The sequence below is a fragment of the Leuciscus leuciscus genome (genome assembly GCF_965113295.1).
Source record: "Leuciscus leuciscus genome assembly, chromosome: 24".
Lineage (NCBI taxonomy): Eukaryota > Metazoa > Chordata > Actinopteri > Cypriniformes > Leuciscidae > Leuciscus > Leuciscus leuciscus.
Genome location: NC_138723.1, coordinates 30,679,521 through 30,696,924, shown reverse-complemented (window position 1 = coordinate 30,696,924; position 17,404 = coordinate 30,679,521). Strand labels below are relative to the sequence as shown.

At 36.0% G+C, this 17,404-nt stretch overlaps 1 protein-coding gene across 1 annotated transcript in view; it reads right to left on the bottom strand.

Annotated features, from left to right (window-relative positions):
- Nucleotides 1-4: 4 nt before the first annotated feature.
- The window catches only part of cplane1 (ciliogenesis and planar polarity effector 1), a gene marked incomplete at its 3' end in the record, with an annotated part of 57,179 nt that continues 39,779 nt past the window's right edge, over nt 5-17,404 (bottom strand). The window contains exons 34-51 of the mRNA XM_082158555.1: nt 15,223-15,738; nt 14,446-14,603; nt 13,701-13,785; nt 13,566-13,614; nt 12,797-12,952; nt 12,095-12,166; nt 11,055-11,182; nt 10,731-10,953; nt 8,645-8,847; nt 7,905-7,980; nt 7,717-7,833; nt 6,602-6,637; nt 6,433-6,466; nt 6,209-6,337; nt 3,754-3,913; nt 2,876-2,931; nt 1,717-1,827; nt 5-113 (exon numbers count right to left, since the gene is read on the bottom strand). Coding sequence (XP_082014681.1) covers nt 5-113; nt 1,717-1,827; nt 2,876-2,931; nt 3,754-3,913; nt 6,209-6,337; nt 6,433-6,466; nt 6,602-6,637; nt 7,717-7,833; nt 7,905-7,980; nt 8,645-8,847; nt 10,731-10,953; nt 11,055-11,182; nt 12,095-12,166; nt 12,797-12,952; nt 13,566-13,614; nt 13,701-13,785; nt 14,446-14,603; nt 15,223-15,738 — 2,418 coding nt within the window. The remainder of the gene's footprint in view (nt 114-1,716; nt 1,828-2,875; nt 2,932-3,753; nt 3,914-6,208; nt 6,338-6,432; nt 6,467-6,601; nt 6,638-7,716; nt 7,834-7,904; nt 7,981-8,644; nt 8,848-10,730; nt 10,954-11,054; nt 11,183-12,094; nt 12,167-12,796; nt 12,953-13,565; nt 13,615-13,700; nt 13,786-14,445; nt 14,604-15,222; nt 15,739-17,404) is intronic.

The following is a 17,404-nucleotide window of genomic DNA, read 5'->3' as shown; positions in this document are numbered from 1 at the left end:
CAGATCTCTCCTGAAGCACAACAGTCTTTCCCAGAGAAGATGCCGAGCGCCTGTGTGGTCCGCTCTGGTTCTTGGGAATCCTCTTATTTTTCCCAGAGGATTGACTTCTGCTCCTGAAACACAGAGAAGGATATTAAGCGTGATTTGTGCTTCTCCAGAACTAAACACTGGCTCCGTCTCAAAAACACACAGAGTTGCCAAAAAGTTCCTGTAAAGATGAATCACGTTTGGCTAATTGCAGAAGGCGTTGCACAGACGGAACAGTAAGGCAAGTTTATTTACATTTACATTTAATCATTTATCCAAAGCGACTTACAAATGAGGAGAGCAATAGAAGCAGTGAAACTAACAATAGGACAACACTATGCAAGTGCTGTGACCCTTCCCAGTTTAGTCTAACGCAGTAGTCTAAATAAACTAAACCTCTTTTAATAGATATAGAATAGAAGAGAAAGTGTTAGTATTAATGGATCAAGTGTTGCTGAAAACGATGCGTCTTCAGCCGTTTCTTGAAAATGGCTATATAGTACATTTGATAACCTATGGTGATTTACATTTAAGTGCTTTACACTGAAAGGAATGAAAATAATCACAAAATAAAAGCAAGGAAAATTAAAACACAGTTATAAAAAGAATTAAAAGAGATACAAAGATGATACATTTATAAAAGGAATCAAAAGAGTAAAAAAAAAAAAAAAAGATATATACACTACCGTTCAAAAGTTTGGGGTCAGTAAGATTTTTTAATGTTTTTAAAAGAAGTCTCTTCTGCTCACCAAGGCTGCATTTATTTGATAAAAAACAATAAAAAAAACATTAATATTGTGAAATATTATGACCATTTAATATGACTTTTTTCTTATTTTAATATATTTTAAAGTGTGATTTATTCCTGTGATCAAAGCTGAATGTTCAGCATCATTACTCCAGTCTTCAGTGTCACATGATCCTCCAGAAATCACTCTAATATCACGATTTGATGCTCAAGAAACATTTATGATTATTATCAATGTTGAAAACAGTTATTTACAGTTTTTTTTTTATTTTATTCTTTGATGAATAGAAAGTTCAAAAGAACAGCATTTATTTAAAATAGAATATTTTCTTTACTGTAACTTTTGATCAGTTTAACTCATCCTTGATGAATAAAAGTATTGATTTATTTTATTTATTTCCCCCAAAAATTCTTACTGACCCCAAACTTTTGAACGGTCGTGTTTAATGTTACAAAAGCTTTAGATTTCAGAGAAATGCTGTTCTTTTGAACTTTCTATTCATCATTGCATCATGAAATAAAAATGTAAAAAACTGTTTTCAACACTGATAATAATCATAAATGTTTCTTGGCCATCAAATCATCATATTAGAGTGATTTCTGAAGGATCATGTGACACTGAAGACTGGAGTAATGATGCTGAAAATTCAGCTTTGATCACAGGAATAAATTACACTTTACTAGATATTCACATAGAAAACAGCTGATTTACATTGTAATAATATTTCACAATATTGTTTGTATTTTTAATCAAATAAATGCAGCCTTGGTGAGCAGAAGAGACTTCTTTTAAAAACATTAAAAATCTTACTGACCCCAAACTTTTGAACGGTAGTGTATATAAACTTCTCATCCGGCAAAACACCGGTGTATCATTTTTTTTTTTTTCCCCATGTTAGATTCTCCTATGGTGATCACACAGTAACACAGACGGCACTGACCTGAGCGTCTCGTGGGGGATTGTGGGAAGGTTCAGTGGTGTCGTGAGCAGGTCAGTGATCAGACTACAGGCGTCACGAGCTCTCTGTTCATGATGCTCCTGGAGAACCATCCTGACAGCACATGGAGAAATATGTCAATTGGGACACTGGTTTCCCACATGCTTCATTTCAATTTCAATTTCCTTTTATTGTCATTGCATGTATTATACAATGAAATTAAGGTTTGCTAATTAATTTCATTGTATAATACATGCAATGACAATAAAAGGAAATTGAAATGATTATGCACTATTTTATGCAAGCAATAAGGTAGGAGAGGCTAGTGCTGTATCATGAATGACACGGGTGACTGACTTATACACGATACAGCACGAGCCTCGAGTATCTTTTTGCTTGCATTAAACGGTTACCACACAATACCAATATTAAAACCTAAAAATATGTATAAATGCAACTTTCATGAAGTAAAATCACTAAAAGCCTTCCTTCCGCTGGAACAAATAGTCCTTGACCGTAACCGGCAACAGAAGTTACATTACATTATTTCACCATTAGATGGCGGCAAAGACTGTCTTATTGAGTGAGTCGGTAGAGAAGACTTTTATTTTGAAAGGACTGAAACTTGGTGTGAACACGGAGAAGTGATGCAACTGACAAATGATTAGCGTCAAGGCTCGGGAAAACCTCTTAACTGTTAAAAGGACAATATATTGCAGCGGACATTCAAACTGATTTTTTATTAGGAATATAGGACTGAGCTGAAGAAAAGTGCTATACTGTACATGCAGGAACTCTCGCTTACTCGATCTCTCTCAATACTCTACTCTATAAGCGTCAATGATCAATGTCAATGAGAACATGTGTTTATGTTGCTAAGAGTGGTTGCTATGGGTGTGTGTAGTGATACAGAGAACCATTGGGTGAAGCGGTCATAGCCGTGTGACCAATCAGAATCAAGGACTGGAACTAACCGTTTCATAAAGTATAAATAGAGTATTCACACTGAAAATTCCAAAAATATAAAGTGCACTTCAAACACTTGCACTTAATTACATCGGACTCAGATGTTGACAAAATAATTCATACACTAGACGTTTGAGTCCATATTGCGTGCAAAGTATTAGTGCATAGTGTAGTGCATAGTTATACATAATCATACCTGTCTCTTTCTTCTTTGCTTTTCTTGTTGGTTGCCAGATCCACAGAGGTTGGATTCTGAAACGGAGGTGAATTATTCAGAGAAGTAAAAGTTATCAAGAGTTTTGTGCAAAACTAAAGCTTCAAGCTTTACTTATAGACTTCAAAACATGTGGGAAAAAGCTAGAGATTGTCCAGATCCAAAGCAAACTGAATGGAAATGATGATTCATCTGAAGGTTTTTCAGGATAGAAGTAAAGCTGTGTACAATATTTGTGAAGAAATTCATAATTCTTAAAAAAAGTGCTGCACAGTTTTTTCCAAGAAAATATCTGTAATGTACAGCCTCTATATAACATTATTATTAATGACAAATTATGATTGTTATTTACATATGATAGGTTTGTAATTTGATTTCATTCATAAATGTTTCTTGATCATCAAATCATCATATTAGAATGATTTCTGAAGGATCATGTGACACTGAAGACTGGAGTAATGATGCTGAAAATTCAGCTTTAATAAATTAATTATAAATTACACTTTACTAGATATTCACATAGAAAACACTTTTTTTTAAAACAATAATTAAATTTTTACTGCATTTTTGATCAAATCAATGCAGCTTTGGTGAGCAGAAGAGACTTCTTTGAAAAACATTATAAAAAAAAAAATCTCACCAACCCCAAACTTTTGACTGGTAGTGATTATATATAAAAATACCTACCATTCAAAATCAATAAAATCAATATGCAAATAATACATGGTTCATAATCCAACAGAAATAAGACTTTGCATGAGTAAAAACTGTGGAATACTGATTCTGAGAAACGTTATCATGAAAAGCAAACAGTCTGACCACACAATCAGTGTATCCATGTCTGATCTGAAGCGTCTCACGTGTGTAAGAGGAGAGATGAAGGGTCTGCGCTCGCTCGCCCTCTTCTCTTCTCTCTGTTTACGGTATTCCATCAGTTGTTCTCTCTGTTTTCTCCTCATCCACATCCTCAGATCCCTCCGCTCCTCCTCCATCATGGCTCCGCTCGGACTGACCTCTGACCTGCCGCCCACCACACATAAACACACCAATCAAATCAATCAGTAAATATGTCACGCATCCCTCACTAATCTACTTAGCAGGGCTGTTGTTAGCCAATCATAACAGAGATCATTTACATTTAGATGTTCATCAATCAGACACTTTTATCCAAACACGAGAAGTACAGACAACTATAAACTATTTTAAAAAATTATAATTATCAGACAGACGGACAGACAGACAGACAGACAGACAGACAGACAGACAGACAGACAGACAGACAGATAGACATAGATAGATAGATAGATAGATAGATAGATAGATAGATAGATAGATAGATAGATAGATAGATAGATAGATAGATAGATAGATAGATAGATAGATAGATAGATAGATAGACAGATAGACAGACAGACAGACAGACAGACAGACAGACAGACAGACAGACAGATAGATAGATAGATAGATAGATAGATAGATAGATAGATAGATAGATAGATAGATAGATAGACAGATAGATAGATAGACAGATAGATAGATAGACAGATAGATAGATAGATAGATAGATAAGCCGCGTTTCCACCGCAGGAACTTTCCCCAGGAACTAGGAACTTTGGGCTGGTACTCGATGTGTTTACACCGCAGGAACCAGGGTCTAAATGAAGTTCCGGGTAAATATTTCCCCCTCCGATAGTCCCTGCTCATGAGGTAGTACTTTTTCAAAGTTCAGGAACTTTCAGGGGTGGGACTTGTGCGCTGCACAAGCTGATTGGTTGTGTTCACGCCGCATTTTGGTTGGATGATTCCACGCAGCATTTTATTTATTTTTAACCTCCCTTTTTAAAAAATCTATTGCGGTTCGTGTCGTGGCTTCATGCAGTAAGAGTTGTCTGTCTGCAAATATGGAATTTAATAAAAAAAAACTGGTGGACTGGCGACGAGTTTCAGGCTTTATTAAGGGTATTTGTGGAAGAGGAAACTTTCTGCGCGTTCGTCCCAGCCATCTCTAACGTTAGCAATACGAGCTTACTGAACACGCTTTATCAGTGCTCGTCTCTTTTCTGCCACAGCTTTTATTAAGTCATTTTTTACACATTGCCATCTATTGCAAGGTTAGGTTAGTAACAAACAACTATTTACAAGACTGTCACTATTTATGATTGATAGACGGGGTTCAGGCTTTTTTTAAGCGTATTTGCGAAAGAGGAATTTTTTTGCGCGTTCGTCCCAGGCATCTCACAATAACTGATAACATACGTTGTCTAATTTTATACGCATACGAGCTTTCTGAACACGCTTTAGTTATCAGTGCTCGTCTATTTTGTTTTGTTAATTACCTCGTTAGTAAACCAATACATAACTTCAGCACAGTTTGAATCTCCTCCATACTTATTATAAATGTGGCGCAACTGATTACTGTCCGCAGACTAGGAGGAGCAGTTGCGCGCAGTTTACCTTCCCGGTACTTTAGACCGCGGTGTAAACGCAGAAAGCAACCGGTCTGGGGCAAAAAAAGTTCCTGGGAAAAAAGTTCCTGGTACAAATTGTTCCGGGTAATTTCGGTGGAAACGCGGCTATAGATAGATAGATAGACAGATAGATAGACAGATAGATAGACAGATAGACAGATAGATAGATAGATAGATAGATAGATAGATAGATAGATAGATAGATAGATAGATAGATAGATAGATAGATAGATAGATAGATAGATAGATAGATAGATAGATAGATAGATAGATAGATAGATAGATAGATAGATAGATAGATAGATAGACAGACAGATAGATAGATAGATAGATAGACAGACAGACAGATAGATAGATAGATAGATAGATAGATAGATAGATAGATAGATAGATAGATAGATAGATAGATAGATAGATAGATAGATAGATAGATAGATAGATAGATAGATAGATAGACAGACAGACAGATAGACAGACAGATAGATAGACAGACAGATAGACAGACAGACAGATAGATAGACAGATAGATAGACAGATAGATAGATAGATAGATAGATAGATAGATAGATAGATAGATAGATAGATAGATAGATAGATAGATAGATAGATAGATAGATAGATAGATAGATAGACAGACAGATATTTACTGTATAAATATATAAAAAATTATTAAAATAAAAATGAATAAAAACTATATATACATATTTAAAAACAATTACACAAAAACACACAACAACAAAAAACTATAACATTAACTAAACTTAAAAATGAAAATGAGCTTATGAAAAACTCAACAACTGTTTTGTGATGAAAGAAACTTTGACTAACACCAGAACAGGACTCTCACCTGCTCAGGTGCGGCGCTCCGGATCGGGACAGATCCAGCGCGGATCGGGATAAAGCCCCGTCCCTGATTAACTCACACAAGATGTCCTTCACGTCACTGAGGCCGCTCACACCCAGAGTCTCCTCTCCACTGAACACACATTAACACAGGGATGATCAGAAGGACAGAGACAGAGACATCACCGGCAAAGGCTGAGAGGGTCGAACACTTTCATACTGACTTACATCCCAGCATTCTCAAGCAAAGACTCGGTCAATCCTGCAGGGAAACAACCAACAACACTGACGTCCATGACTGTAGGTGTAAGTTACAAAAACTGTGTGTGTGTGTGTGTGTGTGTGTGTGTGTGTGTGTGTGTGTGTGTGTGTGTGTGTGTGTGTGTGTGTGTCTCACCTGGATCGGTATCTCCTTTACGCTGCTCTGGTTTCACTGAAAACAGGGAGATCATGTTAAACTGAGGAACCTGAACACACCAGTGAACATGAGTGTCTGAAACTGGATTATACACAGACTGATGCACTGAACATCTATTACACATAAACAACAGGCACAACAAAAATCTAAAGTAAAATCATTTACAGGCTGCTGTATATCTGACTGCTTTTAGTGGGAAAAGCTGCCCAAAACTGCTGGTCTAGGATCAGTTTTCTCCATTATAAAGCATATCAACTCTGAATCAACAGCAATGCTACATTTTTCTATATGTTATAATCATTTGTTAGCAAACAAGTTTTCATTACTTCAATGAGCTCATTGTTTCTGCATGAAATTATTACAGTTTAAATGAATACCTTTTTCACTAACGGTTATATGTATATGTACATTTCTGAAATACATAACTTTGACAGTTTCCTCTGATAACAGATCACTCTAAATTGTAATGTGGACCGAAAAGTAATCTCTTAATTTCTGTAAAGCTGCTTTGAAATGATGTGTATTGTGAGAAGCGCTGTAAAAATAATTGTGAATTTAATATTTGGGAAACAGGTTTTTATTTACAACATGTTTTTGTAGCGTTGAGCAATGCAGCAAATCACAAACATATCTGTTGATTTCTAAACACATGTGTGACCCTGGATCACGTCACCAGTCTCGAGTCGCACGGGGATATCTGTGGCAATAGCCAACAATATTATTTTTTTTCTTTTATGCCAAAAATCATGAGGATATTCAGTAAAGATCATGTTCCATGAAGATATTTTGTAAATTTCCTACCTTAAATATATAAAACATGTATTTGTGTGAGTGAATGCTGCACAATCGCCAACATAAATGAACAACTTTAAAGGAGATTTTCTCAATGTTTCGATTTTTTTCCCCCCTTAGATTACAGATTTTCAATAGTTGTATCTCAGACAAATATTATCCTATCCTAACAAACCACACATCAATGGAAAGCTTATTTATTCAGCTTTCATGTGATGTATAAATCTCAATTTCAGAAAATTGACCCATGTGACTGGTTGTGTGGTCCAGGGTCCCACATGTGAGTAGAGATGACAGTGTACCTGCAGGAGGAGAGCGCTCCTGATGGACTGAACATGGGCTCAGAACAGAAGACGACAGAAACTCCTCATCTTCTCTGTCTGGGTGGAAGCGCTGTGGTGAAGGACAGTAACTCCTCACTGCAGAGACACACACACGTGTTCAGTGGGCTTGTTTATTTCTCTATATAAAGCTACTAAAGCTTTCTAACCTTCTTGTGTGACTCTGAGCGCGGCGGAGAGAGGCTTCTTCACGGAGGGGCTCAGGGTCTCGATACGGGTCACCAGCTGGAGGACAACAGGACACAACTGGAGTCAGTAGTGGTTCACAGATCTGAGTGTCTTTCAGTGAATGACAGCTGATATATGGAGGTCAAGAGGTGATCATTTACACATTATATGATACGGTTTAGTTGTAGCAAATGAGACATGCACAAAATTGCTTGGATTAAATATATCATATAAACTATAATAATAATATACTATAAAATATATAATAAAAACAAATATATAATATTACAAAATAAAAAATAAAAAATAATTAAATAATTAAATAAAAATTAATTAATTATTAATTAAATTAAATTAAATTAAATTAAAGTTATTAATTAAAGTAGCATTATCATGCTAGCTCTTTTCTAAGAATGTCTGAAACATTTCGATCAAGGATTTGGTCTCTAACTCCTTTCCGAGAGCATACTCTGCTCTGATTGGTCAGATGGCTCAGTCTGCTGTGATTGGTCTACTCTGCTCTGATTGGTCAGATGGATCAGTCTGCTGTGATTGGTCTACTCTGCTCTGATTGGTCAGATGGCCCAGTCTATTGTACAAAAAAGCATAATGGGGAACTTTAATAAAAAAAAATCTCTCTCTGTGATCTATATTTTAGATTGTTTGTTGGTTGTGTTTCACAGAACACAGTGTTACCCAGCATGCACCGTTGGTCTCTCACCAGTCTGGTGTTGGCGAACTCTCTGTCCATGTGATCTGCGATGCTCTGCAGTCTGAGCAGCTGAGAGTCCATCTCTGAGAGCCGAGCTGAGATCTGACTCCTGGACATCAGCGCTCGCTCCAAACCAGGAGTGTTCAAGGCCTTCAGCTCACTCAGGGTCACGGGGTCTCCACCCAGCACAGCTTCAGGAGACACACACACACCTGCAGGGGATGAAGGCCGGTTAGTTTGGATCAGTGTTCATTTCGTTGACGTATAATTTTCATCATTATGACATTTTTTCACAGACGAAAACAAGACGATAACTAAATATATCTTTCCTATGGCTCAAACAGTAGAGGTCAAACAGTAGAGCGCCAAGGTCATGAGTTCGATTCCCAGGGAAAGCAAGATCTGATAAGAGTGTAATGTGTACCTTGAAATGCAATATACAGACCCTTTCCAAAAAATTAGAATATCATGGAAAAGTTTATTTATTTCCATAATTCCATTCAAAACATTAAACTTCCATAGATTATAGATTCAGGGCCCATAACTTAAACTATTTAAAGTATTTAGTTGTTTATTTGTACATAATTTGGGCTTCCAGCTCATAAAACCCATGAAAACAGGATTTCAAAAAATTAGAATATTACATGAAATCACACAGTAATTACACAGTGATACCATGGTCATTGAACCAGGTTTTTGGGTTATTTTGGCAGTGTGGGCAGGTGCAAATCCTGCTGGAGAATGAAGGAAGCATGAAGTGCTCTGGAAATGTCCTGGTAGACGGCTGTGTTGAGTGGACCAACACCAGCCGATGACATGTGCTCCCCAAACCAACACAGACTGTGGAAACTTCACACTGGACTTCAAGCATCTTGGATTGTGTGCCTCTCCATTCTTCCTCCAGACTCTGGGACCTTGGTTTCCAAATGAGATGCAAAATTTGCTCTCATCAGAAAAGAGGAGTTTGGTCCACTGTGCTTTATTAAATCCAGAGTCAACACAGCCGTCTACCAGGACATTTCCAGAGCACTTCATGCTTCCTTCATTCTCCAGCAGGATTTGCCCCTGCCCACACTGCCAAAATAACCCAAACCTGGTTCAATGACCATGGTATCACTGTGTAATTACTGTGTGATTTCATGTAATATTCAAATTTTTTGAAATCCTGTTTTCGTGGGTTTTATGAGCTGGAAGCCCAAATTATGTACAAATAAACAACTAAATACTTGAAATCGTTTAAGTTGTGGACCCTGAATCTATAATCTATGGAAGTTTTACGTTTTGAATGGAATTATGGAAATAAATAAACTTTTCCATGATATTCTAATTTTTTGGAAAGAGTCTGTAAGTCGCTTTGGATAAAAGCGTCTGCCAAATGCATAAATGTAAATGTAATGATGCTGAAAATTCAGCTTTGATCACAGGAATAAATTACACTTTACTAGATATTCACATGGAAAACAGCGGTTTTACATTGCAATAATATTTCACTGTTTTTACAGCATTTTTTATCAAATGAATGCATCCTCATGGTGAGTAAAAGAGACTTCTTTCTATCTAAACTTTTGACTGCCAATGTATTTAGTTATTGCTAATTTAATTTCAAGCATGTTTTATTTTCTATATCGAAACTGTACTAAACATATATATATATATATTTATATGTAAATTGTGTTATATAAACTGATAAAGCATGTTGCATTGTATTATATTTTATGAAAAACATCCACCTCCACTAAATACTACACAAAACCGACTTTGTCTGCTTTATGCCCTAAACCAGGCTTTCCCAAACTTGGTTGATGAAAAGCTACTAATTAAATCATTAAAAAGTAAAATTAGCATAAAAACAAATCAAAACAATAGTAATAAAACACTTACTAAAAAAAATATATTTATTTATTTATTTATTTACCTGCATGACATGTGACCATTAACTGACATCAGAGAATTGTGAACATGCAAATATGTGGTTAATTATTATTGAAATATTAACTTGTCTTTTAAGTAATTTTAAGGACAAAAATGTTTGGGAATCCCTTTCCTAAAAGACTTTTATTAGTAGTTATTTTCTTCATGTAAATTAACAATGTACCTGGAATCTCTCCAATCAGATTCTCAGGAAAGTGCTCAGTGTTGTTGGGGGCGGAGCTTAAGGCTGGTTTAGGGGTGTGGTTTACATCAGAAGAGGCGGGGTTTACGACAGAAGCTGCTAGTAGGTGGAGCTCAGCAGACGACGGGGGAAATGAAGGCAGATTCTGAAGAAGAGAGTCGTCTGTCAGATCGATCACATTAATAAACCTCCGGCCCTCAGGATTCTACAACAATACAACAACAACAAAGAGAGAATTACTTCTAAAAAAAACACTCAAAATATCAAAACATTATTTGATTGGATTATGGTGCAGCATTCCCCTACGAGATCTGTGTTAGACTCCGCAAGGCTTCTGCTTTCCGGCTGGTCTGATGATGTATCTTTAGAGTAGCGAAGATTCAAGAACACATCTGGAGGAACAACTGGAGTGACATCTAGCAGCCCTCCTTCAGCTGCGAGTGTAGAAACACACAGTACACAAATAATGTGCAAAAAAATCACATCTACACAAATAATGAGATATATATACATTGAATTTTAATTGTCATGATTTTGAAATTGTGTGTATGAACATTTACTTCCATTTTTTTTTTTTTACTGGCTATAAAATAGTATTTTTTGCATAATTTCCCAGAAAAAAAAAATAAAAAAAAATAATGATAATGATAATAATGATAAAATGCTAAATACTACATTTTCCAATGATTTTCTCAATCTAAAATCAAAACTAAATATAGATTTTAAAATATATTAATATTAATAAATGCAAAATCTTAATAAATACTATAATGGTATATATATAGGCCTGTTGCAATTATGGATTAATTGCCTGATCATTGAGATAACTGTGATAATTGTGCAGTTTCAAATTTATTTCAGTTACAATAATTTTGGGGATTATTTTCACAATTTTCTGTCACTGATTCTTTTTATCTTCCAATGATGTGTATGAACACCTACTGGATATAAATATTTTTTACTGGCCATGAAATAGTATTTTGCATAATTTCCCAGACAAAAAGTACATATACTGTATAATAGTAATGACAATAATATTTTTTTTTCTTTAAGAAATTGCTAAACACAAATATTTTCCATGATTTTTTTGTCACTAATTTTTTTTTTTCTTTAGTAGTCCATCTTTATTTTATTTTTTCCACTAGATTTGCTTATGGTGCTTAAGTAAAAAAAATAATAATAATTTTCCCCCCATGGATCAAAAATTTAAACCAAGCATCATTTTGCAATTCATCAATTCATAAAAATGCCAGTTTGATCTGAATCTGCTGCGTCTCAAGTGCTCATTTTGGACCCTGTGTGAAATCAACAAAGAGCTGAAGATCACATTCCCCTCATGAACTTACGAGCAGACGGCATGCTGGGAGGAGACTGAGGCTGGACAGAAACATCTTGATCTGTGATGGAGCGAGGCAGTTCTAGATTAAAGCAGAACTTACATTAGTGAAGTTAAAGGGGTCATCAGATGCAAAATTCACTTTTGGTGTTTGCATATAAGTGTGTCTTTGCAGTGTGTGGACACAACCAACATACAATGAAGAAATCCATTCACTATATGGCTTCATAATCAAGCCGTTTGGATTGATGTCATATTGCTCATGCTCCGCCCACGACCGCTGACGGACTGTCCTGTATTAGCATATTTCCCGTATTAGCATATTTACGCCCTCAGCCATTTGTCTTGTGTTGACACGCCCCACGGAAGAGAGGGGTGGGGTGAGCAGTTTCTCATTATCATTTAAAGAGACACGCACCGAAACGGGTCACAGAGCTGTTTTTATGTTTTCGTTTTGTTTTTTTATTTTAAAATTTTAGTACAGTATGGTATTGTAATATTATAATATAAATTTAAATATATTGTATTTAAACAGAGCTGTTTTTGAGGAGGTAAAAAGGTAAAAAGGGTGTTGTTTTACACAACCATTGAGGAATTTTAACCAAAGTATGTTACAAACTTTACATGAGGACCCTAAAGAATCAACCAACTTGTCTCAATGGGCATCCGACGACCCCTTTAAAGTGTGTGATGTGTGGATTAGCGCACATACCGGTGTCAGTGTTTGTACAGGCGTCCTGGATCTCAGGCGGTCTCTTCTGTGTGGAGGCGAACACATGAAGCTCAGCCGAGGTGACGTATGCCTTATCCAACAACGCCAGTCCACTCAACTCAGAGTCATCACCTGCAGCGTTTAATAACCGATGATCTTCACAACAGAACTGAATCAACACTCAACTGACTTCATCTGAACAATGACACAGCCTTAATATTTAATATAGATATTATATCAAAAAACTTAAACGAAAATGAGAAATGTTGTCTTGGTAAAGTTTAAATTGAAGGACTTAAATTACTAAAACTAAAACTGTAATAAAATGAATTAAAACTAAAAAAAATGTTTTTTTAAATAACAAAAACACATAGCACAATTACTAAAACTGTAATAAAATGAATTAAGACTAAATAAAAAAAATATTTTTTCAATGACAAAAACACATTAAATTACTAAAACTAAAACTGTAATAAAATGAATTAAAACTAAATAAAAAAAATTGTAAAAAATAATTATAATAGGGCAAAAACGCATAACAAAATTACTCAAACTAAAAGGAAAACTGCAAATATAAATATTAGACAAAGAAATGAAAATGTAAAAGTTGTCTTTCAACTAACTGAAATTAAATCATTTTAAATGAAAGTAATAAAATTACAACAACAAAAATGTATAAAAATGACAAAAGCACAATTACTAAAAGAAAAAATAAAGAAAATATATAATAAATACTATAATGGTATGTAAATAATAGTAAAGAATTGACCTAAAGGAGTGGTGTAAGCATCACTCTGATCAGGCACATCTTCTGCAGCCTGCACACATGAACAAACAGGGGACATCTTCACTTAAAGGAAGAGTTTAGCAAAAATACATAAATACAGTATTGATACGCATGTACCTCATCTGGAGGAATGATGGAGTCCTCCGGTCTGAATGTGACTCCGATCCTGTCCTCCTTGTTCTTCTCCTCTCTCCTCTTCCGTCTAAATAAGATATAATATTAGACAGAAAACACAAATCTGCAACAACAACAAAAAATCCTCATATGTCACATGGTTTGAGTAGGGCGGGGCAAAACATCTATTTTTCGATTAATCGTTTTTTAAATGTGGTCGATTCTCAAAGGCCACAAATTGATTTTTTCAGCCAAAAGCCAGTATTAGTTTCCCTCCACAGTTCACAGGCTTGCAGCCTCCATGTTACACTAATGCTGTTAAACATAAAATAACCTGATTCTGTTTGATCAAGGCGTGCGACTCTTCTGACTTTCAATCTTTCAGATTATCAGCATCAATTTTTCATCTTGCATCAAAATCCTGTCTATTCATTGTATGCATTTGAAATATAGAGTTGGGTCCTTGTTTTAATGTACCCAGTGTACCTAAAATAAAGAGAGTTTAACATACAGCTTTGTGGCTCTTAATTTCTTTATACAGGTTTGTAAAAAAATAAAATGATCTAAAAATCTAAAAATAGAATCGAGAATCGAATTTGATTGGAATTGAGAGCTTGCGAATCGAAATCGAATGGAATTCTGAATCAATGCCCAGCCCTTGGTTTGAGCACACAGATCACACCACTAAAGGCAGTCTAAAGCTGCCCTCGACTAAAGACACCCAACAGACACGGGCCAGATGTGTGACCTCTTGCTGGACGGGCTGGTTGTCATGTGCTTGTTCTCCGGGACGGTGTGTGTGTTTAAGAGCTGTAGTTTGGTGTGTTTGGCGTTGGTCCACTTCAACAGCTCCTCCAGTGGGATGAGACGAGGAGTTCGTACAGGAGCCGAGTCCAACCGCAAATCCTACATGACAAACAGACACAGCAACTCTTATAAGCAGAATATCCACGCATCGAGAGTAACAAGTGAACCTCCGTCTCACTGACAGGTGTGAACATCACAGACCAATGCAGTTTATGCCCGTTATGTGGTTATTAACAGCACCTTCTGTTTCATTGTTTTTGCGAGCTCTTAATGTCATTTTCCAAAAGGAACATGTAGTGTTTTTGAGTTGAAATTGAATCGTTTAATGTTAAAGTGAATCTATTAAAAAATTAGAAGAAATAATAAAAAATAAAAAATAATATATATATATATATATATATATATATATATATATATATATTTTTTTTTTTTTTTATATACATTTGATCATAATTTGATAATTAGAAAATATTCCATTATTATACTAAATTAAAAATGTATTAATTCTAAGTAAATGAGATTACTGCTCAGAGTGAACAGTAAATATCAAAAGAAAATAACAAAAAAATATATTTTGAATAATAATATCATTATTATTATAAAATATGCAATTATTATACAAAATTACAAATAATTGAATTATAAGTAAAGTGATGGGTGAATGTGATTACTGCTCAGAGTGAAAAGTAAAGTAGAAAGCCAAGCTAACTGAACTCACAGCGGCGGGTGGATCCGGATCTCTGTGCAGAAGCTGAATTCTGGGATAGCGGCCCGTGGCTGTGATGCCCAGACTGGGTTTCGCCAAGGTGCATTGTGGGATACGTGGCAGCGTCACGGTTCTCTGGGTCTCTGGGTGAAACCGCAGAAGAGGAAGAGCAACAGATCTGTGCGGAGCAGGAGGCAAACGAAGAGATTCCTGTGTGTGTGTTTTATAACGGTGTGATTCGGCTCGGGTCCGGCTACGGTCCTCGGCCCTCGGGACAGATGAGGGATCGGGCTGACGGGGATCTGGACCCCAGGAATCCTTCACATGAGGAAGAGGAGGAGGAGATCTCTGAGATGGGTTCAGCTGGAGGAGTCTGAGGCCGTGTGGTTTTGGAGCTTCAGAAACACCATGAAACGACGAGTGTGTATTGGCTGTGGTCAGGAGCCCGTGTGACGTCGGGATGAAACTCCTGCCGGGAGATTGGCCGGTCTCTGGCCAGTCTGAGCGAATCGTCAACTGAGGAATTTCCTGTGAGAGATTCGATTATAATATGGATGCACTGCATTGCCAAATTCACACCAGGGTTCGTACAGACACTGTAAAATCAAATTCCAGGACTTTCAAGAACTACTTTTTTTTTTTTTTTTTTTTTTTTTTAAGGACTACAATCAGAGATCTCATTTATCAAACAATATCTTTATAAAAAATAAAAAAAAGATAAAAAGATGAATGAAAATAAACTAATAAAACAAAATGGTACAAATAAAGTGCAGCACATGCAATGACTGCTGTAACTTTAACCATTGAAAGGAGATTATGACACAGATATCGCTTTTCAAACTGAATATTTTTGTCCCATGAATATATGATTGACCTGAAGAATGAAAACTGTATCATATACTTGGATATTTATATGAGCAATATCACGCTCATAGCCATGCAAAATGCCTCTATATCTATATCAGACGGACAGCAGTGTTGATTTAGTGTGAAAAGATTGCTTTATCGATAAAATACATTTAAAAAATTCAAGCACTTTTCAAGCACTTCTTCATAAATATGGATGTTTTCAAGGGTTTTCCAGGACTTCAATTTCAAAAAGTCAAATTCCAGTACTTTAAGCACCTTGTACGAACCCTGTCACACCGTATTAGTGGCTCAGAAGTGGCTACTAGGTGTCTTTACACAGACGCTTTAATGCTCAGAGGTGGAATAACTGCATCTACTCAGCAGCTTTAATAGTATACTTTTAATACCATAAATATTATACTACTAGGTCTATGTAGTCTGGATTTATGCAGTGTTAAATCTTCACACAGTATTCTGAGTAGGGGTGACCCCGAATAGTCGAAGATTCGATGCTTCGATAGGAGGAGCCTGATTCGACTACCGATCTCATGGTCGAATCTTCGCAGAGGTGTTATGAAACGAGGATCATGCCACTTTGGCTATATGAGGGCGCTCAATGTCTGATTTCACATAGAACTAGCTTTTATGTCAGTACGTTAATATTCAGCCTATTATGATAATGCTGTAGGCCTATATAAAAATGTGCAAAGAAAGAAGCTTTTAATAAATATTTTTTAACGTGCGTGAATAAATCCAAACACCCCGTGACAGATTTAAGTTTCACTTTCAATCCGTGACCGACAGAGGAGCGTCTTCGCGGCAAGGATTTAAATCTAAGAAAATCTAAAGTGTGGATGTACACCATCAGAAAGGATATTCTCCAAGGCTGGATTTAGCATCAGGAAAATCTGAAAGTGATCGCACTTCTGCCGGCCAACGTTAACATGTTTCACGCATAGACTGGGTTTCACGTTAGAATGTATTTTATCCGCGCGCACAATTTGAAAAGACTCCAACGGACAGACAGCGTGAAAAACTTTCAGGATTTGTTCTCTCGATCAGGTACAAGTGATTTCAAAACTTTTCAGCCGGTTCTAATTTTATTTTTGGATGCTGTGAACATTTTTAGCTAAAAAGACTGCCTCTCCAGTTTAGCATTTATTGTTGTTTCTGCAGTTAAAAAGACAAAGTTGAAAATTCTGGCTACTATCGTTATTTTTATAATTTCTTTATTTTTATTTTATTTATTAATCTGTCAGGGTTATCTAATCTAACTATTTGTGGCTTGTGTTTTGAATATATGTTCCCCTGCACTTTAGGCATTTTGCACACATTTGCTCCTCAT